The sequence below is a fragment of the Xiphias gladius genome, chromosome 15 (genome assembly GCF_016859285.1).
Source record: "Xiphias gladius isolate SHS-SW01 ecotype Sanya breed wild chromosome 15, ASM1685928v1, whole genome shotgun sequence".
NCBI lineage: Eukaryota > Metazoa > Chordata > Actinopteri > Istiophoriformes > Xiphiidae > Xiphias > Xiphias gladius.
The window spans coordinates 9,599,131-9,626,387 of record NC_053414.1 but is presented as its reverse complement, the minus strand read 5'-3'; the positions used below and the strand labels follow the sequence as shown (position 1 = coordinate 9,626,387).

The 27,257-nt window shown below is 40.4% G+C and overlaps 1 protein-coding gene across 2 annotated transcripts in view; it reads right to left on the bottom strand.

The window, feature by feature from the left end:
• Positions 1–22,116, bottom strand: part of LOC120799866 (protein kinase C beta type-like) — a 36,330-nt gene extending 14,214 nt beyond the window's left edge. For both annotated transcript variants that reach the window (XM_040145322.1, XM_040145321.1), the window contains exons 1-8: positions 21,721–22,116; positions 20,862–20,893; positions 11,491–11,573; positions 9,116–9,227; positions 1,405–1,533; positions 832–988; positions 285–419; positions 10–106 (exon numbers count right to left, since the gene is read on the bottom strand). In XM_040145322.1, the coding sequence (XP_040001256.1) occupies positions 10–106; positions 285–419; positions 832–988; positions 1,405–1,533; positions 9,116–9,227; positions 11,491–11,573; positions 20,862–20,893; positions 21,721–21,884 (909 nt within the window). In that variant the 5' untranslated portion in view covers positions 21,885–22,116. The remainder of the gene's footprint in view (positions 1–9; positions 107–284; positions 420–831; positions 989–1,404; positions 1,534–9,115; positions 9,228–11,490; positions 11,574–20,861; positions 20,894–21,720) is intronic.
• Positions 22,117–27,257: the final 5,141 nt, after the last annotated feature.

Genomic DNA, 27,257 nt, shown 5'->3' with positions numbered 1-27,257 from the left:
GTGTCTAACCTCAAACTTTTGTCGTAGCTCCTCGTTACCGTCCTCTCCATCTGGCTGGACAGGAACATTAAAGTATTCTCCTTCCTCCTGGGACAGCATCTTATACCTAAACCCCAGAGTGAAAACAGAACCATATCAGATAAAATCCAGGATTATCACCAGACTATGACAATAAAGCTGTTAAATATTCACGCCCGTTTCTTCTGCCTTTGTTATTTCTTTCTACACCTGTGTAATTTTGCCAATTCTCCTCCATCTCCAATTTCCTCATCCCGACATCTTACCATCCGTCTATCCCTTGTTTCTGTAGCTCTGAGATTCCAAAGGAGAGGGATCCCATGAAGTCGTTCCTGCTGGTCAAATCCCAGTCCCAGACCTCCACTGAGAGACGGCGGTCCTTATCACTTTCTTTTAGGTTGCTGGGGGGGGGGGGGGGGTCAGATGAAAGAGCAGATAAAGGACATTCTTAAAATAGGTAAAAATGAAAACCAAGATCATAATTTGATTTCAAAGCCTCATCCCTCACATCGCTCTCTATTTAAACTGCCAAACACCTCAGCATTTGACATTTTTTCATGCCTGTGCCTTTCCCATCAGTCACAGTGACCTGGAATAGCTTGAATAACAACAATGAAAAACAGGGAAAAGAATGAGGACAGGGTCACTTGCATGAGCTCCAGTTCGCTTTGTGCTTATGTGACTGACAACGAGGCCAAGAGAGTAGCTTTAAACCAAACAAGTTATCTTCAAACAGTGACAAAAATAAGTTGATCAGGTGTGTGAAGCCTCAAAACTCATCCAAGATATGGTACAGAAGGAGAAATGACTCACAAAGTGAACTTCTCATTCCAGGTGGGGTTGAGGCAACATTTGATGGTCTTGGTCTTCTGCTTGCTCTCACTCTTGGGATCTGGGATCAGTTTGAGTTTGACGTATGGGTCTGACAGGCCATTTGGGTCCATGGGCACCAGGTTCTTAGCCTCTTTGACTGAGGGGGTGAGGACATGGACAAAAATAAGTGGCAAAAAGAAGAAGGAGAAGAAAACATCCCAAGATAACACACATTGGGGTTTGTCCTTTCCAGAGGACAGCAGTAGGTGAAGTCTCGTTCTGAACTGCCCTAAATAACTCTGGCTACATTTGACAACATTTAACAGCAGTTTAGTTTCTGTTCCATAATCAATCCACAGTTGTCTGAGAGAGGGAGAGCTGGCACGTGGATGCATGTCCCAGTGGTGATGTGGGTCAATCGTTGGATCATTGATCGACTAATGGACTTTCCAGTTTTAGTTTGAGGCTGACAGAGAGCTTTGAGAGGTGCTTAGTGTGTGTTTATGTATCAGATAGAAAAAAGTGAGTGTAAACAAACAGACATAGAGACAGACAGACAGAAAGAGCACTCACTGATGACAGTGAGAGTGTCCTCAGTGATCTTGGCAGAGATGTGAATGCGTCCTCTCCTCTCGGTGTGATCTGTCCCACACAAGCTCGGGACATTGGCCACACACCGCTTGTGGATGTTCATCATACAGTCTAAACAAAGACATACAAAAATGCACAAGTCCAGACAAAAATCACAAGTTTTCCATAAATAGCCCCACAAACTGTACAACATATTATATTACCCCGATTAAAAGAACTTTTAGTGTTACGCTTTCTTAAACTTGGGGGACTCACAAGACACAAAATTAGAAAGATTTGGTCAAAAATGAAGCAGCAGGAGCTGAGATATCTGGACTTCAAGACACAAAAATAGTGGATGCTACACTTCCCAAAATGCAACTAACTACTGTGGCATCTTTTCATTAAAACCTCCCTGCCTGATAAACACCCACATCTTTCAAACTTCACAATCCCAATTTGAAACACAGGCTTTTCCCCAAGCGGACAGTAACCCCTGATGATATGACACGGGTAATTTCTTATTCAGTCTTTAAAGACGTCGTTCTCGAGCCACAGAAGATATTGTACAACTGTACAATAAAGGCTGAGTAGTACTTCCTAAGACCAGTAAACTCATCTTTATGTGTATATGTACATTTCTCTCCAGGAGAGATCTGCGAAAGAAGTGAATGATCGCGATAGTCATTGAAAAACATGTGAGAAGTCACACGCCTGAAATGTTGTTTGGTTTGTTTAACGTCCAGCTGGTGCTGGAGCTTGGCGAGGGCCAGAGTTCAATGAGCCAACCCTCCATCTCTTGGCTCTTGTGTGTCCACACAAACTGCAGAATGCTTTTCAGAGTTTCCGCATGCGCTCTGATTGGATACCGCTCTCCTCCCATCTCAGACACCTCTCAAAAGGTGTAGCAACTATAAGAGCATTTTGCTTTTGGCTACGATGAAATCAAAAACTGTTTGAAAACTGACGTACCATTTGACACATCTTACAAAACACTAGAGGACTCATTGTATGGATTTCGTGCCACCTCCAGGGTTTTTGTCTCAGATCTAAGGAATACAGTCCTGTGCAAAACTAAAGGCAATAAAACTAAAGTGAGAATGCTTTCAAAAATAATGCCATTCGTAGTTTTTATTTTTCAGATAGTTTCATTCAAAGCGCATAAACAGAAAAAAAAAAAAAAAAAAACCTATATCAAACCTCTATTTGTTTTGACCACCCCTGGCCTTTAAAACAGCACCAGTTCTTCTTGGTACACTTGTGAACAGTTTTTCAAAGTATTTGTTCAAGGGCACCTTGGAAGAACTTGCCATTGGTCTCCAGTGGATCCAGGCTGCCTCAAGGGTCTTTTCTTTCTTCATGCAATCCCAGACTGACTCCATGATGTAAAAGACCGTGCATATGAAGATAGCTCTTTAGACTGCTTACACTCTGGCTGTATATTTTGGGTCATGCCTAAAACCTTTGCATGGTGCTGTATATCTACGGAAGGAAAATCGTGGCAAACATCTTGCAGTCTGCACCGGTCCTAACAGGCACATGGTCCATGTATTTGTTAATAAAGAACATGCATTGTACATTAAAAAATATATATATACATTAGACTCAATTTTAGATTGTACTCAGTGCAAATGAATCTAAAACAGATAAGTATTTCTTAGTGGTCAACAATGAAAAAAAAAAGATCCAACATAGTGGCTCTGTCTATCCACTAGATGTCAGACTGCTCTGATGTACAAAGCCTCACGTGTTCCTCCACTCTCTCAGATCAGCGGGAGATATTGTGGTTCTACAGAGGTGGAGGGTGAGAAGTTAATCTATTGCTGTCTGTATGTTTTCCATTCCACGGCAATAACCTTTCATATCACAATTTCTTCTGATTAATTTTATATCTCCATCAGGCAGTGCACTAAACACATCATACATCCATGTAACTTTACACTTCTATCAGCTACGCTTTCTATTAAAACTTTATATACTCGGAAGAGGGATGACCCAGGAAAAAAAAACGAGTGTTAGATCCAGCAGAAGAACATATCTCATCTTGGTAGCAAATGAAGAATATCTAAATCCATTGCTTGTGTATTAAGAACCCATTTTTAGGGAACTTCCAGTACCAAGCCAGTGGACAAAGTTAGGATAGACTGGATCTTGACTTTTCAAGAACAGGTGAGAAGACCACTGTGGTCTTGCGTCCTACAAATGTGAAACCTCAAAAACTAAATATCAATGCTTCACAGAAGGAGGAGACTATTATTGTTTTTGCAAGAAATCGGCAGAAGTAGAAATTTAACTGTTGCCAAATCATAAGATCGTAACTAAATTATCCTTATTTCTAACCAGTAATGTATACTTGGAAAATGTCTTACAGGGAACCTTAAGGTAAAAAGTTAATTATTTAACCACATGAAGTCAAGTTCAGGAACATGTCTGTAAAGTGTGCATTTCCACTATCTAGTGTGTACTAAACAATGGAGATGCAAAAATCAAATTTGGTAATACAAATAAAATTAGTAAGAAACAGCGCTTCCAGCCATATGTCGTTTGTTCACAAGGATTAATAAATAACCTATCTACATCTCTGAATTGTGTCATACTGGCTATTCCAGTTTTCTCAGGAGGGACACAACCATCCCCACATTTCCTTTTCTTTTTTGTGTACATCAGGGGCCATATTCACAAAGGATCTTATCTTACCACTAGGAGCCCCCCTAAATGGCACTAAACGTTCCTAACTAAGAGTGTCCTCCTAAGAGCTATTCATAAAGCTGAGAGGAAAAGAGGAACAATGAGAACTTCAAAGGACGGTTTCAGAAAACATCCCGAGGCTAAAAGTAGCTTCTAACTAATTTCACAAAAATATATAAAGGGGTGCGTCAGTATTAACTTTAAGACCGAGAGAAGTTGGAGGAAGTCCAGAGGACTCCTAAGTCACTGAGACCAGCTCACAGTCAGTAATGTGCTGCAGGTAATGTGTCTCATAGAGTCAGTCTTTTGGAATAATACAGTGATAAATAAGTTTTAAAAGCATATTTTGATGGTGATTGGTTAATAAAGATCCAGTCAGCTCGGCAACAAGTCAAAACAAACCATTAACACCCGAGATGATGGGGTGGACGACAGCACTGTAAAAATCAGTGTGAAGCACTGATCAACTTCGAATCGCTCAGCTGTCTGTCAGCATTATCCACCAAACCAAAATGAGCGCTTCGGTTTCCATTTGTTACAACAGTGTACAACAGCTGAACTGAATTGAATAAATGAAGCTGGCTTCATGGCCATGGCTGGATTTCCATGTAAAACCAGGGCTATATGTAAAATTACACTTTACATTATAGTATGAACCCTTTTTCGGTCAAACTGAAAGAATATCACTAGCTGATGCAGCACGAGCAAGTCAATATAAATCAAATATAAAGCAAAGTCATCAAAAATATTCATCAATAAACAGGAACATGAGGAACAAATAAAATTTAGATAGATTAGACAGGCAGGCAGGTAGATAAATTCATCACATACCATTAAAAAAAACAGTACAATAAGGAGTAACTGATGATACAGGACGACAGTGAGCACAAGCAGCATGGACAAAGCATGGACAAACATCATAATTGAAAGTATTTAATACAGTTAATACAGCTAAAAGCTAGATTTTTGTGAAATTTAAAGAAAGCTATGCATTCAGCCACCTAACTGACTGCATTAGGCATGCAGCATGTGATATTTTTTCCAGCCGACAAACAAATCATCATACTTCAATGCGGTAATTCCACATATAGCACTACTTTTACTGGATAATCCAGCGATGGTCATGAAATCAGCTTTGTTTACGTATTCATTGCAGTTGATGATGATTTGCTGTTCACTTAACTGAACTTTGCTGAGTCCAGTAGTGCTGCAAAAAGTATTTTACAGGTGTCTGTGTAGCACAGAGTTGCGCAAACTGTCATTTCCAGTGTTACTGGATTGTTGTGATTGTTGGTGAGCCCACTGAATGCATATTAAATGACTGCCTTCAACATATTGATTAAAAGCTCATTATTCTGTTTTTGCAAAACGCTGACATGTTAAGGCACATTACTCACTGATCAGGTCTGAGTGACTTCTAACTTCTCTCTGACTAATCACTCTCAGGATCTACTTTCAGTGTTAAAATGTTTTTGTGAAAGTTAGGACTGACACACCCCTTATTACCTCAACCAAGGAAGTTGTGTTTTCACCCGTATCTGTTAGTGTATTTGTCAACAGAATTACGCAAAAGGCAAACGTAAAGATGGGTCATGGGCCATGGTAGAACCCATAAAATTTTGGGGTAGATCCAGATAAGGGGGCGAATCCAGGAATTTTCTTTATCGCTTCCTTTAACATTGCGAGACATTTTTCGACATTTTTGTCAATATTTGGCCTTAGTGGAGGTATGCGCTCTACTGAGTGCCACTCTAGTTTTTAAGAGTTTCTCCTAATTCTATCCATTAGGAGCTATTGTTAGCCTTCAGATGTTTTGTTGACACAACCACTGGTGACTAGATATAAAAGTATAACAAACTGTAGCAGGCAGCTTTTCTGAAGGCTAAGTCAAAGTCCATCAAGCACTTAATGTTGCACACGTGTGCGATGAGAAACTGTACACCCACTACATAATGCCGGTCATGGCTAGAGACAGTATGTAACTCACTTCCTGTCAACAAAAAAGATAAAAAAACAACTGCAAGAATATAAAAACTCTTCAATTATTGCTTTGAGAAGCTGATAATATCTCTTCAGCTGTCATTAATCTGATAATGTCCATTTAACTGCCAGTCACTATGACTCATGAGCAGGTCAATTATTGTAAATGATGTGTGCGATCTAAATTCAGAGAACGTGTTCTTCATGAAAAGGTTTTAGGCTCAACCACATGCCACAACCGACATTTCACAAGCAATATGCGAATTCTGAATGCTGTAATATAAACAACTATATATTCGACTGACAGACAAAAATTCATTTTTAGGCAGACATCTGACCAACGGTTTTGACACTTGGCCAGGTGAAAAGTTGCAAAATTTGGAGAAAAGAAAAACAGAACTAAAAAAGGTATATAAAAGTTACACAGCTATAAAAGTTTGTCAATATGTTAGGGGGTTAATGTAATTGTCTAAAAAGTGACTAGTTTGAAATTAAAATAGGTAAACTGAGGACTTCTATATGTGCTGAGGAATTTGATCACTACCTGTTTTTGCATTTCATTAACAAATTAATTTGCACATCAAGGTCAAATGGTTTTTATATCAGATAGTTTCATATCAAATATCAAAGGCCTGCTGATTAACTTTAAGGGGTATAACTCCGTTCACTTTGTCCGCGGAGTTCTGGTCCGTTTTGTGTTCACGCCGACTTTTCACAGGCAAACCGAGAGGGGTAAACATGAAGTCATACGGACATTGTTTTGGTGATTGTCATCCAGCATCACCAGGACCCACGAGGGTAAATCAAATTCTTGTGAATGACAACAGGTCATGCAGCACTTTAATTCTTCTAATGTGAATATTTATGTTCTCTGGCGTCACAAAGAGCTCATGAAGAAATAATTAATAAGGAATAAATGAGTATTTTTAGATTGTAAATCGACTGTTATGAATAATGACTAAGCAGCGTTTCTGCACGGTTTTCCAAGTTAAATTTTAGACTTGTAAAAGCCTTTTTAATAACATTTAAAATGCATTTTATTACCTGTTTTGTGATCATTCTGTCCAAAGTATGAAAGTATGAGTCAATGTTGCCAATCAATCTACCACATTTTTCCACTACCTCACTGCGGTATATCCTAATACCATACACTTTTAAATCACCGCAACCTGGACCCAGATAAACAGCATAAAATGGATGAATGGATTAACCAGTTAAAAAGAATTTAAATTAATTTAAGTTTTTTTCTAAAATTGACACTTGCCCATTATGAGATACTTAGCTTTCTAGCTGCTGTAGCTAGCAGCAGTGACAGTGTTTGCTACAGGCCTGATGGTGCTGACTGAAACATCAACACCAAAATGACTGAACGGCATCATGCATGCAATCCACTTTTGCAAAAATCCCACTTTTAGTTTACAGGTGTAAAACGTCACCAGATAGTCCGCCATCACATACAAAAACATAATACAGTCAAGACAAGATATTTAACACTGTTTAAATACCTTTTAAGGCCTTTTTTGAGAAAAACTGAATTGAATGCTCTTTTAAGACTCTTCAAGACCTGCAGATACCCTGCTAAGAAGGTCGATACAGGACGAAAAAGAGGCCTCTTGTACAGCAATATAACAGGATGGGTCACTGAAGAATCATTATGCCGAACACTTTTTAAACAGACTTAATCAGCTGCCAGAGATGGAGAATGAGACAGCAGACTGCAGTTTCAAGTCGCTTCTGATCAGGGAAACATTCCCACACTCATGCATATTTTTACCATGGTTAACAAATGATTTACATAAATATATTTAGTACTGTGCAAAAGGTTTAGTTAATTTAGATGTTTAGATGCTTGTTTCTCGGTCTGGTCGGTCCAAAATTTGTTCTGAAGCAGGACAACAACCCCAACCGTACAACCTGAGTCAAAGAACTATCTTCAGGGAGAAGAAGAACAAGGAGTCCTGCAACATATGGTCCTGCACCTACCGAGCCCTGATCTCAACATTATGGAGTCAGTCTGGGATTACATGAAGAGACAGAAGACACTGAGACAGCCTGAATCCACAGGACAACTGTGGCAAGTTCTCCAGGATGCTTTGAACAACCTACCTGACAAGTACCTTGAAAAACTGTGTGCAAGTATACCGAGGAGAACTGGTGCTGTTTTAAAGGCCACGGGTGGTCACACACAATATTGATTTGATTTAAGATTTTTTCTGTTTATTGCACGTTGTATGAAGTTAACTGATTAATAAAAACCAATCATGGCCTATTTTTAGAGCACCTCCTGAATTGTTCACGATCAGCAGATGGATTTATTAACAGTTCAGCTTTTGAGTTCATGTTAAAAAAAATCCCATCTTCTATCGAGACATCCTGTGCTTGATCTGTTTTGTGCTTTCAGACCACAAACAAAGCGCACCGGCGGTTTGACTGAGCGGTCCGAGCCCCGCCTTTCTCAAGCAGCCTTGGTATGGTTGTTTGGACCCCACCATGGTTTTACTGAAAGCTTTCACACCAGCCCCAAAGGAACCGCCCTAACTGGACAAATGTACCAGAGTTTGTTTTAACCGAACCAAACAGGTTCAATTATCAAAGCCCCCGTGTGACATCCAAAAGATGTGGTATGAATCACTGTAGAAAAATGACAGAATAATTTTGCCGCAGATCATTTTTCAAAACTTTTCTTGAACCAAGAAATCAGAGAAAACGAATAAGTTGTTATACATATGGCAAAAAAAAAAAAAAAAACTACAAAATCAACTATGTGACAGTGCACCTTATGCAGTTGACATGCTTAGTGACTCAAATTCTATACAAAGAAATGGTTCTGACAACAAAGACAGCGTATTTTGAGCCCAATACAATACTTATTTTTTGTATTTTTCTAAAAGCCTATTCATTTGGTCTGTAAGGGTAATAGACTTAAAACATACAAAGTTCTGCTTATGGCCTCTAAAGCACAAATGTTGATTAGTTCATTAGTGTACCCCCCCCCCCACACACACACACACACATGCGCACACGCACACACAGTTTCTGTACGTACGGTCACATTTCATGCCCTGGTGTATCAGCCCGTAGAGGAGGGAGCCACAGTGGTCACAGAAGGTGGGGCTGGAGTAACTGTGGACCTTAAACTTGTGTTTACTACGAGGATCCTTCAGAGGCAAAAACACAAAGAGGAGAGAGAAGACACTTGAATTCAGTATCAAAGTAATCCAGGTGGTTTCAGTAGAGTTCCTGCATCTGTGGTTCTTCGACTCTGTTAAAAGATTAAAAGCTACAGGTTCAGGTTCTCAGTTGTCCTGTTAGGCAGTATTTAAAAAGTTCACATTTACTTCTAGTGGTATCTAACCATGCAGATAGTTTAGGTTTTGTTTGCCCCAAAACCTTAACTATCTGCCAAAAGTATGATGACACCCAAATGAAGTATGTGCACATCAGAGTGTGTCAGCCATGCTACAAAACGTCCACTCATCTGAGCAGGTTTTTCACAGCATTTTGGAACCTGGCTGCAGGGATTCGCTCCCATTCAGCCACAAGAACATTAGTGAGGTCGGCCACTAATGTTAGGTGATACGGCCTGGCTCACGGTCCAGGTTCGAGTTCATCTCAAAGGTGTTAAGGTGCTGGATGGGGTTGAGGTCGGGGTTCTGTGAAGCCCTAGTTCTTCCATATCACACTGAAAACCATTGTTTTATGGACCGGACTTTGAAAAGAAGGCATTGTAATTTTGAAACAAGGGTCTTCCCCCAACTGTTGCCCGAAATTTGGAGCCTCACTGTTGTCTAAAATATTTTGTTATGCATCAAAATGGTTTCCCTTAATTGTAACTAAAGGCGTATTCACACTACAGCAAAAAACGCACGGGTCTTGCACCATTCTGCATTGGCACCACCTTAGCTACAATGCAAATGTTGCTAGCGGTAGATTGCAACATTTCAGAGACCCAAATAGCATTTTTTTAACAAACCTGGAAGCTGCATCCTGCAAGCTGATATTTTGCTAAGCAAATAGGCCTATCCTATTTGTCTGGCCTTGATATGAAACCAGTTTGTTATTTTACTGTTCTGGAAATTCAGAAAACACAAGTAGGCCTTTCCACCTTTCACTTCAAGCATCGGTCAACAGTGTTTGGTGCACCCACGAAGGTCAGCGCCGCTCGGGTCAAAGTTGAACAAATTTTAACTTTCAGCGCAACCCCGCTCCACTCGGGACACTGCAGACATCCGTGCAGAGCCATCGCAACACACCACACCCACAGAATAACGAGGAGGTGTGTGCAAAAGTTGTTTTTCCACTATAATGTGAATACGCCATCAGGGGCTTAGCGTAAACTTAGAAAAAAAGACCCTGGGACCTGAAAGTATGCTTTGGCCATTTAGTGTATCTGTCTCAGATTTGTAATGCTATCCCAATACAACGGAGCTGAAGGGAATTTATGATTTTGTCTGATCCTTTACATACTGCCCCCATTATGACAGAAAGCAAAAATCTAAATATTGCGAGAGGGAGACAGAAAATAGAACAAAGACTGAGTGAGTTTGGAGGATGTACAAAAATAGGAAACAACTAAACGACTTTGGTGATATAACAAAAACAAAGAAAGAAAATCAGATTAATAAACATCAGTGTATGTGACTTCTAAATCCATGCTGACTCACAATAGGTCTGTGTGTGTGTCTGTGTGTGTGTGTGTGTGTGTGTGTGTGTGTGTGTGTGTGAGTGAGAGATACTGGCTCATTAACCTGAGGCAGCCAGGCAGCACATTTTTCTCTTTACTGACATGTCTCAATGTCATTTGGAGCCAACAGGTCAACGGGGGGGGGGGAGACAAGAGGTTACATCTGTGTGTGTGTGTGTGTGTGTGTTTGTGGGAGGAAATTTTTGCAACCTTTGTGAGAACACATTTCAGGTGTAAACCATCATAGTGAGGACATTTTGTGCATTGTAAGGACATTTTTACTACTTCAAAGGACTGTTGGAAGGTTAAGACTTGCTTTTGAGGTTAAGGTTAGAATTAGGTGTAGGACAGGGACCTCACAGTCCTCACACGCGAAGAAAGACAAAAATGTGATTCTTTGAGCAGCACATACAGGAACTACATGAAAGTACACACACACACACACACACACACACACACACACACACACAAAAACCAGAAGCCAGTGCTGACCTTGCTAATGTTATTAACAATATTAACAATAATTTTTTAACATCATTCAAAACAAATCACTAACCATTTGCATAATGAATATTTAACTTGAACACATGAGTGGAGTGATCTGCTTCACTGTACATCCCAAACTCCCACAAAACAAAATAGCATTTTTTCATGTCTGATGACTAAAAATAAATAGCAAAGAATTAAATAAAGAAAGTTGGAAATGTATGTGCGTGTTTTTTGTTTTGTTTTTTTACGTCGGAGGCTGGTCCCTTGTCGGCCCCCGGACACGAAAAGGTGACAAACTCATGACAGCGCTTGTGGACTACAAAACAGCACACTGTGAGAGAAAAAAAAAAAAGAAATATCAACTCGGGCTACCTCTCAATACCAAATAAGGCAGCACAAGAGCAACAAAGAGATGAATCAACACGTCAATTATGTGGCATTAGTCACTGCACAATAGGCTACTTATATTTCAGCAGTTCCTTCCTTGCTTTTGACATTTATATTTATTTGTATTGCTTCAGTTTAGATTATTTTTAAATTTAACCACAGCCTGATGGGACATCTCATAATCACACCCCATAACATTAGAGCTGCAACAGGAAACTTCCCACACTGGCAGCTCCAAATGGCAGCAGAATCTGCACCTGATTTGACTGTATGCTCCTTTTGCTACTTCAATTTATGCTAAAATCATTCAGCGTAGTCAATGACTGAAATAAATACCCTGTATACTCTCAGCCTAATATAGTACAGTCAGAATTTTGGGGAAGTATACTTTTATTTTTCTGCGCGTATGGGATAAAGTTTAGTTTTGCTCAGTTCATGACCATCTTTCATGTCAAATTCTGCTAAATAAAATAGGGAAATACATTAAAAATCCCCTGAAGATGGATCGCTGGTTCAACAGCTAATGGTTAGGGCTGCATTCTTGAAATTGTTGATTCAAATTATTGGTCTTAGAACCCTGAGTTAAATCATTTCTTAGCTGAAGCATCAGTGATCACACAGTAAACTGCGTGATAAAAGCTCAGGTGGGCTGCAAAGTTTTACAAAACAAATCTCGTAATAAACATATGAAAAAAGTACAGAGTTTGGTTTCACGTTGACAACTCCAATAACTTTCACCATTTCAGATGTGAGGTGAAAAAATTACTGTGGATACCACAGTAACTTGGTTTTCAGATGTTTCACACTTAAATGAATTCACAGTCTAGCCACCTTTGGTTGTCAGAAAAGAGCTGACCTTTGAATGCTGGCAAAGAGACGCAAAATGCCATTAGGTGCCAAAATGTAGACAGAAGAGATGGACAAGCCTATCTAATTCAGGAGAGCCTGATCCATCGCTGTGATCCTCGCCGGGGCTGTAACTAACAATTATTTTCATTACTGATTTCTTAAATAATAGTTTGGTCTATAAAATGTCCATCACAATTTCCCAAAGACTAAGCTGACAGACTCAAATGGCTTGTTTTGTCCAACCAACAATTAAAAACCTAAAAAGGAGATTCTTGTTTCCTATCATAGAAGACTAAGAAAAACCAGCAAAATATTCACATTCGAGAAGCTAAAACCAGAGAATGTTCGCCATTTTTTTTCTTAAAAATTAATCAAATGAATAATCTGGATTTATTGGTACATATTTTTTGGGTAATTTCCATGGTAAGTTAACTTGGTTAACATGGTTAGTCATTTATCATCAAAAACACCAAACTTGGTGCTTATATTCTTGTAAATTTAAATGAAATTTAATACATTTAGATTTTGGACCGCTGGTTTTACAAAAAAAAAAAAGCAACAGGGAGACATCACCTTGGGGTTTTGGGAAAATTGTGATTGGCATTTTTCAATACGTTTTAATATTTTAGACACCAAACGATTAATCAAGAAAATAATTGATTAAGCAAAGATTGAGCAAAGATCAGATCAGTGTTCCTTTAAAATCCGCACAGAGTCGTGAGAAACCCATCCATGGGTTTGTCTCACTCTGGATTTAGATGGAGAAAAAAAAAAAAAAGTACAATCCATCCCTTTAAATTTTGATTAGCCCCTTCCTACAGACGAAGACATGACATGACCAACACCAGAACTCCATTTAGATAAATGGGGCAGAGCAGGGTGGGACACTCTGCTCTATTTCAGCTTGACTTTGTGGTTCGCCTCATGTCACTGGTATATTTTTACACAAAAACCTTGCGCAGTGCTGATTTAAACCACTTCCACTTTACAATGACTTGCAGTTTAAACTAAAAATTTAATTAAGACGTCATTACAGTCCACTTTTCTACCAAACTGACCCACATCATAACGATAATATCGACACACATGTTGTAGCACTAGGGACTTCATTTTAACTTGGTGTGAAGATGGCAAATAGGGTTATAGCATGGTTGAAAACTGCACAATGCAAAAGAAGAAGAGTGGTTTACAAAAAGGGAAATGCAAAGAGAAAAAAGGAAGACAATGAGATAGGACAAGAGGAGAAGAAAGAGTGAAGAAGAAATAAAGTCAAACAGAAAGAGATCAGATGTGTGTGTGTGTGTGTAGGCAGGAAGGGATGGGGGCACAGCTGGGTTTGAGGCAATGTGAGGGGGCGGAGAATTCACTTGTGTGTTTGCAGTGTGTCAGAGAGACAGGAACAGAAGTGGAGCAGCAGAAAACACAGTGAAGAACGCAGTCACACTTCACAGCTTTTTGTCCATAAATCTGCTCCATTGCTCACACACACCTGTGCTGCACAGACACACACTTTCATATACACTACTGAAAGACAGGCCTAGTGACCTGCCGAGAAGGTCTTCGCTCTGTTGCCTAGCAACCAGGCTGAGCCCTACAGTTGAATCTGCACTCGCCACTCCGTTTCATCTGACGGACAGCGAATCACAGCCAATCCAAAAAAGATTACCGCGCTGAACTGCCAGGATGACAGCGGGCCGACAGTTTCGCATCAACAGGAGCACCAGGAAGTTCCTCCGTGTTGGATGATTACCAGTCCACAAACCACAGATGGAGACACTTGTAATCATCACCCAGGCCTAAACATGCCTGAATAAACTGAACCACAGAGATAAGGCCCTGCTACTGAAATGCTTTCTAAACACTCAGACTAGTGCCAAGTTCACGTCGTATCGTTTAGACCGTAATTAAGAGGTACCGAGTCGGAAACACTGTTCACATCAGCCTCGTAGACGGAAATATCTGGAATTTCTAAAGGCAACGGTATCCCTCACTTGGAGATAAGAAGTACAGAGGTGTCACCAAACTGTTTGCAGTTTACATTTACATTCAAATAAAATCCAATATTAACATTAAAAAAATGGGATCAGCTGAATTTAAAAGAAGCTGTACATAATTTGTATCTGGTTCTACTTCTTAGTGAACGGCTACTAAAACATTACAGTAAAAATACCTGATTTTTTTGGCCACTTGGGGACAGCGGAAACAAGTTGTGAACACAATACTGAAATATATGGTGAGATTATTTTTTTTTCTGTCTTCCTCCTCCTCCCACATACCATGTCAACATACAAAAAGTTGATATGGTGAACTTGATAGCAAACAGTTGCTCATCTACACATCCACCTGATACGGAGCAACATTATCATTCATTTGGAGTCATGTGTCTGGCCACCTGATGAATGCAAGTCCAATATTCACACTCTTTTAGCTCCGTTTTGGGTCTCTACCTTCTCCTGAAGGAAATCTCTCGCTCTTTAGCTGCTAAACGCTCCACTGTGTTCACCAGCAAGTTGCTAACTTTGAAATTTAGGTGATAATTATCTGTAGGTTCATCTCCACGAGTGACTCCTTTCACATTGTCATTTGATACATCATTTGAAAAAAAAACAACAACAACAAAAAAACTATGGTGTATACAATGAAGAGTGTTAATGGGAGGCACTGGCTAACTGTCCGCTATATAAACAGGCACAGAGGTTGTGGCATGAACTGGGTCAGTTGAGTTCATCTTGGCAGTTATCAGCCAGTAAACCACTGTTACTGATTAATCAGTGTGTGGCAAATACAAGCCTGTTTATATTGGTAGAGCTGAAACCACTTATAATTTATTATTATTATTATTGTTTTTAGGTACCTGACAGAAATGACAATTTTGATAACTGATTACTCATTTGGGTAATTTCATGTTGGGTAAAAATACCCAACATCAGCTTTTTCAAGCTCTCTGTGTTTTACTGTGTATCTTTGTAAATTAAATTACCCTTGGGTTTTGGGACTGTAGGTAAGAAAACTTAAGCAAATTAAGGAGTTACGTTCGAGCTAAAAAAAAAAAAAGAAATAAATAAATGAATCTACGTGAAAAATTGTCATGAGTTGCAGCTCTACCTATCAGTAATCAATAATCCATCCCTAATACGGAGTATTTAAAAAAAAATTTATATACTTAAAAATTATACTGAAGCCCAAAAACATCATCATTTGTAACATCATTTGCCGTGATTGGTTCATTTCAACTTCAGCCCCATCCCACAGCATCCTGACATCTGCCATTTTCAAAAACACTCACGCTGGAAAGACCTGTGGAGTTTAAAATTCAATGTGAAGGAGCTTACTGACTAGCAGGGACCGAACTGTGGACAGCCGTACTAATCCAATCGATAACAAAGGCACTATATCAACCACTGATCAGTCAGGCTGTCAACCACAGCCTTGATCCAAATCAATAACAATGACACTTGATCCAATCAATAACAATGAAGCAGTATTTTTGTTTTTTAGATCGTTTTTGGCATTCTTGCTGCAGTTGAGTCTTTCCTTTTAGTCATTGCATTTGTAACAGTTGTTATGCAGGCATGGAGGCAGGTTATAGAGGCCAGTGGCGCGTGAAGAAGAAAGATCAGGGATAATCACAGGCTTGATCATTAAGGCAAAAACAAAAAAAAGAAGTCTCGCTCTAGTCAACTTTTGGTGGAGAAAAGATATACCTGCAGCGCCCAGTAAAAACAATACTCTATGACAAAACTTTGACTGCTTTCAGTTAAGTTAATGTTATAAATGCTAGTCGCTGCGTTTTAGAGATCTCTTGTCTGTCCTACCCATATATCGAAATGCCCCCCTTATTACCGATCACAGGAAACAATGCGTGGATTTAGATCACTTTGGTACAGACTGGAATATCTCAACAGCTACAGGATGGATTGCCATGTTGCCATATTCTGGGCTCCTGTCTTTCAAAAATATCTGAAAAACTCAGTGATTTCTGCCCTGATGCAAAGATATCGCTTTCAGGCTGCAGACGCCTTCACTGGAGTAATTCTGATGTGTCACATTAGGAAGAGCACCGGTGTTGATAACAAAATGGCAAGCTCTCATTTAGCGGCTTCAGTTTCAGGGCCCTGGTATTGCTGGCTCAACGTTAAACTGTCATGGTTTACTGGGACACAGACTTATCGTTAAAGTTTTTAGTATTACCTGTGCTTAAAACATCTGCCGTAAAAAGGCCTTTGTGGAAATATGATCACACCAGCCACCACCAATAGCTGGTTTCTTGATTAAATGCTTCTTTTCAGAATCTCTTTCATTCTAAAAGACAATAATTTTATAACCATTTGCTGCGTTGAAAAGGAGTTTGTTCTCAATATGGAAAATGTGGATTTTATATTTCGAAGAAATTACAGAAATCCTCTGGTAAAACTGATCTTCAACTCACCTGATATGATAAGTCTGAAAAGATCATTCTTAAAAGAATTATGACCTGTAACACACTTTGATCTCTCTTTGGCAGGAAATTACATGACTGTAACTACTTCTTTTTGCTGTTACAGCACATATGTACAAAACGACAAATGAAAAGACAAGCTTAAGGTGAGAAAGAAAGAAGATAAATCTTTACCTGCAGAACAAGTATTCAAACACACCCACAATGCACAGAAGACGACGTTTTGTTCCCCTGAAACACACACACTCATCCCTACAGGCCAGAACAGGTCCACACCAGATGTCTGACATTCCTCCTAACCAAGACAAGAGGATTGATTTGTGCATGTGTGTCTGTCCACCTCCCATTCATACTGAACTGCATCTTCACCCTTCTTGTTCTCTTTCAGACACCACTTTTCATACAATCCTCGCCGTTTCTTGTTTACAAATCTCCCACTTCTCTCTCGTTTTAGGTCAAATGAAGGAACAGGAGCACTCAAATCACAAACTGTTTTTCACTGTTTTCTGAAGGTCCTAAACCACCCATGTTAAAACCAGGCTAAACTGAGTTGAAATGTGAAAGTTTTCAGGCCTCAAGTTCACATATAACCACCACTTCAACGCATTTAAATGTGCATATTTCATTGAGAGGCCGGTCTTAACTACAGGTTGAAATTTTTAAGGTCTTGTGCAAGTCAACAAATTAGTGCCTTGTGCTACAACATGTTCAAACAAACCTTACCACTGAGATTGAAAATATATTCTTGACCATGGAAACGGCAGTTGAAATACAATTGAAAGCTCCAGACCAGCTACGAATGGACCTTAAGGAGAGATTGTTTTGCCAAATGCTGCTTCAAACTTCCAATCTCAACATATAAGCAAATGTGAACGAGCAGTCCTTAAATGGAGAACAGGGACTAGTTAACCTTCTGTGGAGATTGTTTTACCGAACCAAATCCTTACTAATCTCAGTGTGACTCTCAAATGAGGTAAAATTAAGGGAAAGAAAATCCAATAAAATAGGACTCACAAGCTGTTTTTTATTGTTTTATGCCTGTCACACAGTGATTTTCAGGTCAAGTTTTTGTCTGGCAAAGTCTAAAAAAATGCTATTTCAGCATTTTGACTTTCTGCTTCATGCCAAACATTTGGCCCACATGGGACTACAAGATGCAGCGCAAAAACATTAAAATAATACACCAAAACATCTTCTGGTCTTTCCAGCCAAAACACAGAAACCATCAATCATGACATTAAACACACATGAACAGCATTTCAGGCAACATATATTTATGTTTACAATTTTAAATATATTGAGCACCACATAGCAGAAGAATGAAAAACCGCTGTTTATAGTATTTTTTAACCTGGTTTGTATTCCTCTGTTTTATCTGATTTATCCTGTTTAAGCACTTTGAACTGCCTTGTTGCTGAAAGGTGCTGTAGAAATAAACTTGCCTATAAATCTTACTATATAGCTCTCCAGTTTGGTAAAGTTAAGGGGAAAAAAATTAATTACTGTATATGTAGGCATATATAGTTTAAAATGAATGGGACTCACAAGCTGCTCTTAATTACGTGCAAAGCTTTCCTCCAACCTGCACATCACCAAGGTGATTTACTGGGTATATGAGGTGAAGATTTGTCTGACCCATATTTCAACATTACATAACTCCTGTTTATAGCTTCAATGTGAACACTGAACATCACAAGCGACCTTTTGACTTGTTCACAAAATTTATATCATTTCTCGTTTACAGATCATCAACTATTCTCTCAAACTGGACTAAATTAAAGCCCATCCTTCACTTTTCTCAAAAAAAAACAAACAAAAAAAAAAACCCCATCACTTTTCAACCAAATGTAGCCCATTTTTCAACCTAGACTTCTGACCTGGAAATCATAAGTGAAGATTCTGAGATAAAGATTTGTTTGATCGACAGTTTAATATAAATATATGATTATTTTCTATTCTCTGGCTTCAATTTCCCATTTACTAATCTCCAACTGTTCTTCCAAAATAGGTAAAAATTAAGAAAAAAAAAAAACATATGTAGACATACATAAATTTAAAATTAAGATCTACTGGTCAAAAGACATCTGGCTGTAAATGAGGTCTTTACCATGCTGTGAAATATAGTCATCAAAATGAAATTGTTAGATGTAATTTTGATGTTTAAATAAAACTCACTATACAACCAAATTTAGCCAAAATTGTTATGCAGAATTTACTGGGCTAAGTTGAGCAAATTTTAGAGTTGCAGCTAATGATTATTTTTGTTATCAATTAATCGCTTTGTCTATAACACATTAGAAAACGACAAAGAATGTCCATCATCATCATCAGAGCCCAAGGTGACCTTATCAAATGTCTTGTTTTTTTCATACCAACAGCTAAACCCCCAAAAATATTATAATGTAAGACCAAGAAAACCATTAAGTTCTTACATTTGAAAACCAAAGTTGTGGAATTTTTGCTTGAAAAACAATGAGTTGCTGATTAGTTTTTCTGTAAATCAAACAATCGATTAACGGTTGCATCTCTGCCAAATTTAACTGAATTTAACTAAATTTAACCCAAGTATTTTTCCAATTTGGCTTTGTGACAGCTGAATTGAAAGCTCTGAAAAAAAGCTAGTAAGTGGACCTTGAGTCACAGTTTTTTTTTGTCAAATGTAGCCTCGTGTTAACCTAGATTCCTACATGTTAACCTGCAGAGGACTATATCATTGCTTACTGGGTAATTTGTTTGATTGATTGAAAGATTAAATTCTTTTTATACCTACGGTCTGTACATTACATTGATCACTGACTCACTACATCACAAACAACCCTCAGACCAGTTTGTTGTAGAAGAAGCAGTCTATAAATCTAAAAGTATCTCAGTGCTCTACCTGAGCAAGGCTCTGATTGGTCCTATTTTCTGAGCTGCGTGTGCATATGTGCTATCAAATGAGGGCAATTCACCACACACTAGTTCAGTATAAGTCCAGGAGGCTGAGCACACTCTCCCACGAACATAAAGTTTTTGTTCTCTCTACCCCGAGTGCATTTCCTGTATCACCAGCAGAGCTGCCGACAAGCCCGTAACCTGCAGAGATGAGGGGACTTCAGCTTCTTACGGCTCATAAAAATGACACAACCTCACATTTAAACTTTGCACAACTCTCCACAGTCAATGAGGCCACATGCCAGAGTGTAATGTCAAAACTTTAGCAATTTTCTTCCTGAACCTCACATGGCTGGTCACACGACAGGAGCCAGATGAGTTTAGGTGGGTGTCGGAGATGGATCAGTGAAGAGGAGGAAGTGATACTGCGATCACAGCAACAACAGTTGCTGCAGTACAGTAGCATGCATGTGATTGAGGGGAGTCACCATTTTGTGCCAAGGTCCGTGTCTAGACACCCACCCACCCACTTGCCACCACAACGACCAGCCGCCAACCCAGCGAACACACACCGCCACCCTCCCACACACAAATTCACCATTTTACAAATCCAATGTCCAAATGTCAGGCTCAGTGATAGGAGGAGAAAAAAAAAATCCTGAGAAATCTAACTTCCTGGTCTGTCTTCTTCCCATCTCTCCCTGGCCAAAACCGGACATCTCAGCTTCCACCAGTCCACCGACTCTTCTACTCTTACATCTTACACTGCCTATTCTGCCTGAGCCTGTTCGAGTATTCTCACTTTTATTTATCACTATTGGCAAGCACCTGCTCTGAGTTTGACACCTGCCTGCCAACACCAGCACGCCGTCAACGAACAAGCCAAAGGGTCACTCTGAACAGTGTGCAGACCCGGCGGCCCTGAATAACACACACACACACACACACGCGCACACACGCGCGCACACACACACACACACACACAGAGCAATACTCCAGACAGTGAAGATCCGTCCACACACCCGCAGCCTTATGCAGCAGCGGGATTTGTGAATAAGATACTGATCTTACCTTGGCACTGGAATCCCTGTTTTCCAAAGCCCCTGTGGACAGAAGACAGGAACGTGAAATTTGGGGAATTCACAAGATGACAATAACACATACTCACGCATACAGATTAGGCCTGCAATCAATGATTATTTTTAAAATCAATCAATCAATCATTTAGTAGGTGACACAAAAACTGTAAAAAGATTTCACTGAGCGGAAGGTGACATCTTCAAATATCTTGTTTTGTTCAACCAAAACTCCCAAATATTCGGTTCACAAGGATATATGTCAAAGAAAAGCAGCAAATCTTTAATGCAGAGATCTGCAATTTATTTATTTATTAATTTTTTGCTTGAGAAACTACTGAAACAATTAATCGATCATCAAAATAGTTGCTCATCATTTTTCTGTCTGTGGACTAATCGATTAATCAACTAATCATTTCATCTCGCAGATATCCAAACACACATGGACACACAGATCTACCCACAAAGCTGCTGCAGCGGGAGCAACCGTGGGGCCCAGTGTCTGTGTGTCTCCAGCTGCATTCCTCCACCCGGCCCTCCAGTTTTCAGGGATCGACGCCGGGTCGATGCGGTAGCGCCGAGCAGCGGGCGCTGCTCTGCGGCTGCCGACAACGCGGCCCGCGGTGCTACCGCAATGTGGAGAGCCAGAGGAATGGCGCACCGCGGCGCTTTTGACAACGACAGTGAATGAAAGACTGCGGCGTCTGAGCACTGTCAGAGTGGTGGGAGGCCGATCGGAGCCGCAGCCGCAGCAGCAGCAGCAGCAGCAAGTGAATCACCTGTGTCCTTTCCCCTCACACGCGCGCACACACGCACGCGCGCACATACACACACACACACACTCACACACTCACCAGATGAAGTCCGTGCAGTGGCTGCAGAAGGTGGGCTGCTTGAAGAACCGCGCGATGAACTTGTGGTCCTTCACCTCGTGCACATTCTTCTGTCGGAGGGCTCCCTGACGGGCGAAGCCGCGCGCGCTCTCCGGTACGTCTCCGTCGCTGTTGGGGTCAGCCATCTTAACGAGGAAGCGGCGGCGGTCCGAGAGGAACGATGGGTGAGGAGAGCTGAAGAGAGAGAGGGAGAGACGACTGAGGCAGCGGGGGAGAACGAGTCGCGGTGCAGGTGCCTCCTCCTCCTCCTCCTCCTCCTCTCCGCCCCTCTGGCCGCCTCGGTGTCGCTCGTGCTGCCGGTGTTTTGTCGGTCTGCGTCCAGCTCGCGCTGAAGCTGCTGCTTCTTCCGGTGGGTCCCTGTGCCGCGCGGCTGTTTCCCTGTTCTCATCGATGTGTTGCTGCTTAAAACACACACTCTCTCTCTCTCTCTCTCTCTCTCTCTCTCTCTCTCTCTCTCTCTCTCTGTCTCTGTCTCTGTCTCTCCCCCCCTCAGCCAGTCTTGATTGTAGAAACTGCCACTTGTGTGTGTGCGCAGGCAGGTGTTTATGTGTGTCTCACCTATGAAGCAATCCTTTTCTTTCAAGAGCAATGCAAGTCAGACCACAAGTAAGCTTACTGCATACTTCCAGTAGAGTCTGACTATAGGAGACACAGAAGAACAAAAGCCTCAGGATCTCTAACCTGGTAAAACGGGCAAGAGTCCTGAGGCCCCAGACTTAGGGGCCCCCATAGCCCCATGTTCAGTAGACCTTTTTTCACAGCAGGCATTTTAACTTAAAGCGACTGCATTTCATATAAGATACAGTGTGAAAACTGTAATCAATTACTCATGGCACATTACTCATTGAAAAAAGTAATCACATTACTATTTACTCAGCAGCAAAAGTAATGCATTGCATTGCTCATTACTTTGCTGCCGTTACTCAGCTGTCAGCTCTGTCGAGGGCGCCTGTAAACAGCGTCAAATCCCCCACATCCACACGCCGCATCTCTGGTCTCCTGCACGTGTAGAGACAGAAAACAAGACACTGCAGTTTAACAAGCAGGCGGCCGTACGGTTAGGAAGGGTTTAATGACCATCCAGCAAGCCAGCTTAGCCTCGGTGGCTGCACACAGCTCCCCGGAAGTCCCGACCCCGGAAGCGCAGTTACACTCCCTCCAACTCTTAAAAAAAAAAAGATGATCCCTGAATGCACATGCACCTGTGGCTAACTCTTGCCACAGCAGCCGGCCAAGAACCCACAAAATTTAAATAAGACAATCCCGGACCACTCTGCCCACTGAACGTAGAGAGACTAAACTGGTATCCACCCTCCATCGACCCAATCCATTGATGCTGAAAAAAAAAAATTAAAATACTCTACTGTCCCACACTGATGAGCTACTTTTACAGGGTCCTGGTATTGTGCATGCTGGCTAAAGGCCAGTTCATGGTTTCCACGACCACATGTCCACGAACCCCTGTGCGGACTGAAACACTACAAGACTACTGACTGTGCATGAGCACCTTCCTTGGTCCTATTCTTGTTAAATAGTCGTGCACACTGCAACAACCAAATGAGTTCTTCTTCTTGCTGTCAGAGGTCACCATCATGTATTTTAGCACACATGTGTAACATGTCAGTGTACGTCCACCCCCGACTGTAGTAGCCTGTACATATGCCTATGCAGAGAAGGGCATCAGCTGTCTGCGTCTGCGTCCGATTATGATCAGGGCTTAACTGTGAAAACTTACAAGGACACTTGATGGAACTGGGCAGTTGCTAATGAAATTTATCTCACCTGTCCGTTTCCTGCCATGACAAGTCAAAATGTCTCCTGTGCAAATGGTCTATTGGTTTTAATGATTTGAATAATGCCACATTTACGTCATATCGTTTAAAAAAAAAAAATCACATCAGCCTCCACCTTGTAATTCCAAGTCGGGGATATTGGGAATTTCCGAGACCAACGGTACCTCCCACTTGGTGAAGAGAGCTACAGACATGTCAAAAACCCTCGGGCAGAATGGCTGCAAATGCACCCACACTGGCGGTTACATCAAAATAAAATCACTAATGCAAACAATTCAGCTGTTTGTATCTGGTTACACTTGGTAACAAACTGCTACAACTAGGTAACACAACAAAAGAAGCTAATGTATGTTTATCTGGTGCTTTTCCCGCTCTGTTAGTTTACCTAGTTTTGCGGCCCTGTCTTGTCAAGGTGTTGAAATCCATTTTTCGTTATTTATGTTATGTTATGCAAATTATGCATGTTCCTAATAAAGTTGTGTTTACTCAAGTTACCAAAGCCCAACACAGATTAAGTATTATGCCAGCACTGCAGTGTAATTAAAGGGAACAGTTCAACAGTTCAGCAGCTAACAAATATTTTTACTATTGATTAATCTGTGGATAATCTTTTGGATTAATCAATAAGTCATTTGGTTAATAAAATGTCAGAATATTGTGTTAAATGTCTGTCCCAATTCCCCAAAGGCCAATGTGATGTCTTCCAATGTCTTGTTCTTCCCAATAAACAAGAAAAAACCCAAACATATTAAATTTTCTATCATTGAAAACTACAGAAACCAGAAAATATTCACATCTGAGAAGCTGAAACCAGAGAATTTTTACATATTTTCTTAAAAATGAGTCAAATCAATCAATCCTCAAAATATATTCCAATTATTTATCTTTTGATCAACTAATCAATTGACGGACTAATCGCTTCAGCTCCATGAGAGTTACATGAGACGTTGAGTAAATATGCAGAGAGCGGTCAGTTATCTTGGCTTAGAATGAAGACTGGAAAAACAGGGAGAAAAAGCTACCTTGACGGTCCAAACGTACCACAATACACCTACCAGCACCTCTAAAGCTCCTAATAAACACGGTATATCTCATTTGTTTAATCTGTACAAAAAAACTGCAGTGTAAACGTGTTAAATTGCGGTGAAGTCTGGCCATCACCGTCAGTGGAGACTCCTGGAAGTCACTGCTTCTGGCCAAGAAATAGCCCTGCACATAACCAGCTGTAAAACAGCTTGTCGTTGCTGCAGTTAGGTTAGCAGGTGCTGGCTGTTGCCTCATATTTATTGTGCAGACGTTGGAGTGGTATCAATCTTCTTATCTAACTCTTGGCAAGAAAACATAAACAAACAATAAAGGCATTTATCACAGTCTGCTCTACTGTTCCCCTCGGCCATTGTCTCCAACCTCTGCTCACTGTTCATCTCGCCAGACCTCCCTTCTCCTAGTTGTCCACCAGATGTCCTCGGATTTTCTCTCCATTGTTTCATCCAAGTGCCTGTTCCCAAACCCCCAGTCAGGCCTGCAATCACCTGGTCTCTTCCCACCTGCACCTCATTCAGTAATGAACCTTGGACTACATTTTTTCCAGTGCCCTTCGTTTGTTCCTTGTCAGTTTGTCTGTTTCTGTCCCTCTGTGTTTCCCTGTATGTCTGCTGCCTGCGCTCTGGGATCCCGTCACCTGTATCTGCCTGCTCATCTGCCAGCCTGTCTACCTGCTCGCGTGCTTGCTCAGCGGTCACCTGTGAGCGCCTTTGTCTTAGCATTTGTGTCCAGAACAAACCAAACCTTGATAGTATTTCCAGAAATGTCACACTGTTCCTTTAATGTGAAATGGATATGACATGGCACAAACAAAGCACAGGGGGCAGGTAAGTGGGGGAGAAGCGAGTTATTCTGGCATTGCACACACATACAAGCCTGGATTACCAACTGGGGTAAAGTTTTAAACTGCCCCAGCCCCCAGATACCCAGGGGTCCCAAAAGCCTGCATATCAATCAGGTTTGATAACTTTATTAATTTTATTTTCTTTTAGCGAATTATCAACACTTTAATACAGGTTCAACTATGAGGCAGGTCCCGTATATTATCTATGTAATGTTGTTGCTTCGCAACCTCGGGGTGGGGACACCTGAAGTTGTAACAAGATAAATCAGAGAGGTCTTGAGATGAGTAAATAATGCGGCTACCCTGTATAGTCTGTGTACACTGTAATTAATGAGAGCTTGGAGGTGACATACAAACAGATGCTCATTTACATATCTAGCAGACACAGAGCAACATTATCATCCATCTGCAGTTGTGATTGTGTCCACCTGATAAAAGTCCCAAATTCACTTTTTTTAGCTCTGTTTTTGGTCTCCACCAAATCCCGATGGAAATATCTGGCTCTTTAGCTGCTAAATGCTCCACTCTGTTGACCAGCTACCCGCTAACAGTGTCTGTTTGCTGATTGGTGCTGAGCCGGTAGTGTACAGTGGGTTTTTTGGTTTGGTAATTTAAGGCGTTTTAGAAACCCACATGATTGCCTGAACCTTGAATTCATAACACAGTATAATTTTTGGTCTCAATCAGCCTTCTTTTGTAAATTAGCTAAATCCATCATCACCTCAAAAACAGGTGGGTACCACTTTCTAACAAGGCACCCTTTATAAAGGGTTTATGATTTGTATCACCTTCTTGGCATCCCACAAATTGTTCTTACTAATGGCTTATAACTGATCTATTAAGTGTTAGTGAATGATTTTTAATTTCCATAATTTGTTACACCGTATAAACCACAAATTATGTCCTCAGAGAACACTTCTCTAAACCATAAAAATAAAATAATAGCTCAACACTGCACTTTGTTTTGATTGTGGGAATAGTTTTGTGTATCAGTTTGTTTTCAATAATAACACTTAATTAACTGTAAGCAATCAGTCAGACTGGGATCTTAAAACGAACTAGCACTCCCGCATAGTTTTGGGTTGTCAGTTATTTGATTTCCATTAGAGTCAGGGATCCAAACAGGGTTTTGTTTTTGTTTTTTTGTTTTTTCATAGTAGCAGGGAGCTATAATGCCATCATGTCAGGTATTTACATTAACATTCAGAGAATTCAGGGGTAAATCAGATTTTTTGGATATTTTCTAGATTTTTTTTCCGGATACTTCACTAATACTTTTTGGATATCACTGAGTCACATCTGATTTTATGATATTTCACTTTCACACTAATACGACCTTCTAGCATTTACCATATATTTGTAACACAGCAATCTACACGTGACACCGTTGCACAGCTTTTTTGATGCTTTTCTTGCCAATCTCCGTAAAACAAAAAAAGATTTAGTGAATTTGCGCATTAAAGGGTCCGCCAGTCTATTTTGATATTTTGGTGGTTGGTTGCCCTGTTTGATCACATCAGATTAAAGACTGTGCATTTATCTGATAAGGGTCATGTTATGTGTAGGAGGTTATTTGTGAATGACGGAAACCGCTGTTTCTCTCGAATGTGTGAACCTGTTATGTTGCAGGTTCCCTTCATATAAAGGGGCTTACAAATAAGTTGATCTGTCACCTGCCAGTAACTGCAAGCAGTCATACCAGCAATGATACCATTTAGCTGTACTGACGTATTTAATGAAAAACAAATTTAGTGTTACACAGATGATGGTGTAAAAAAATAATTTGCAAAAAAAGTCTGAGCTTTAATCGATGCTGT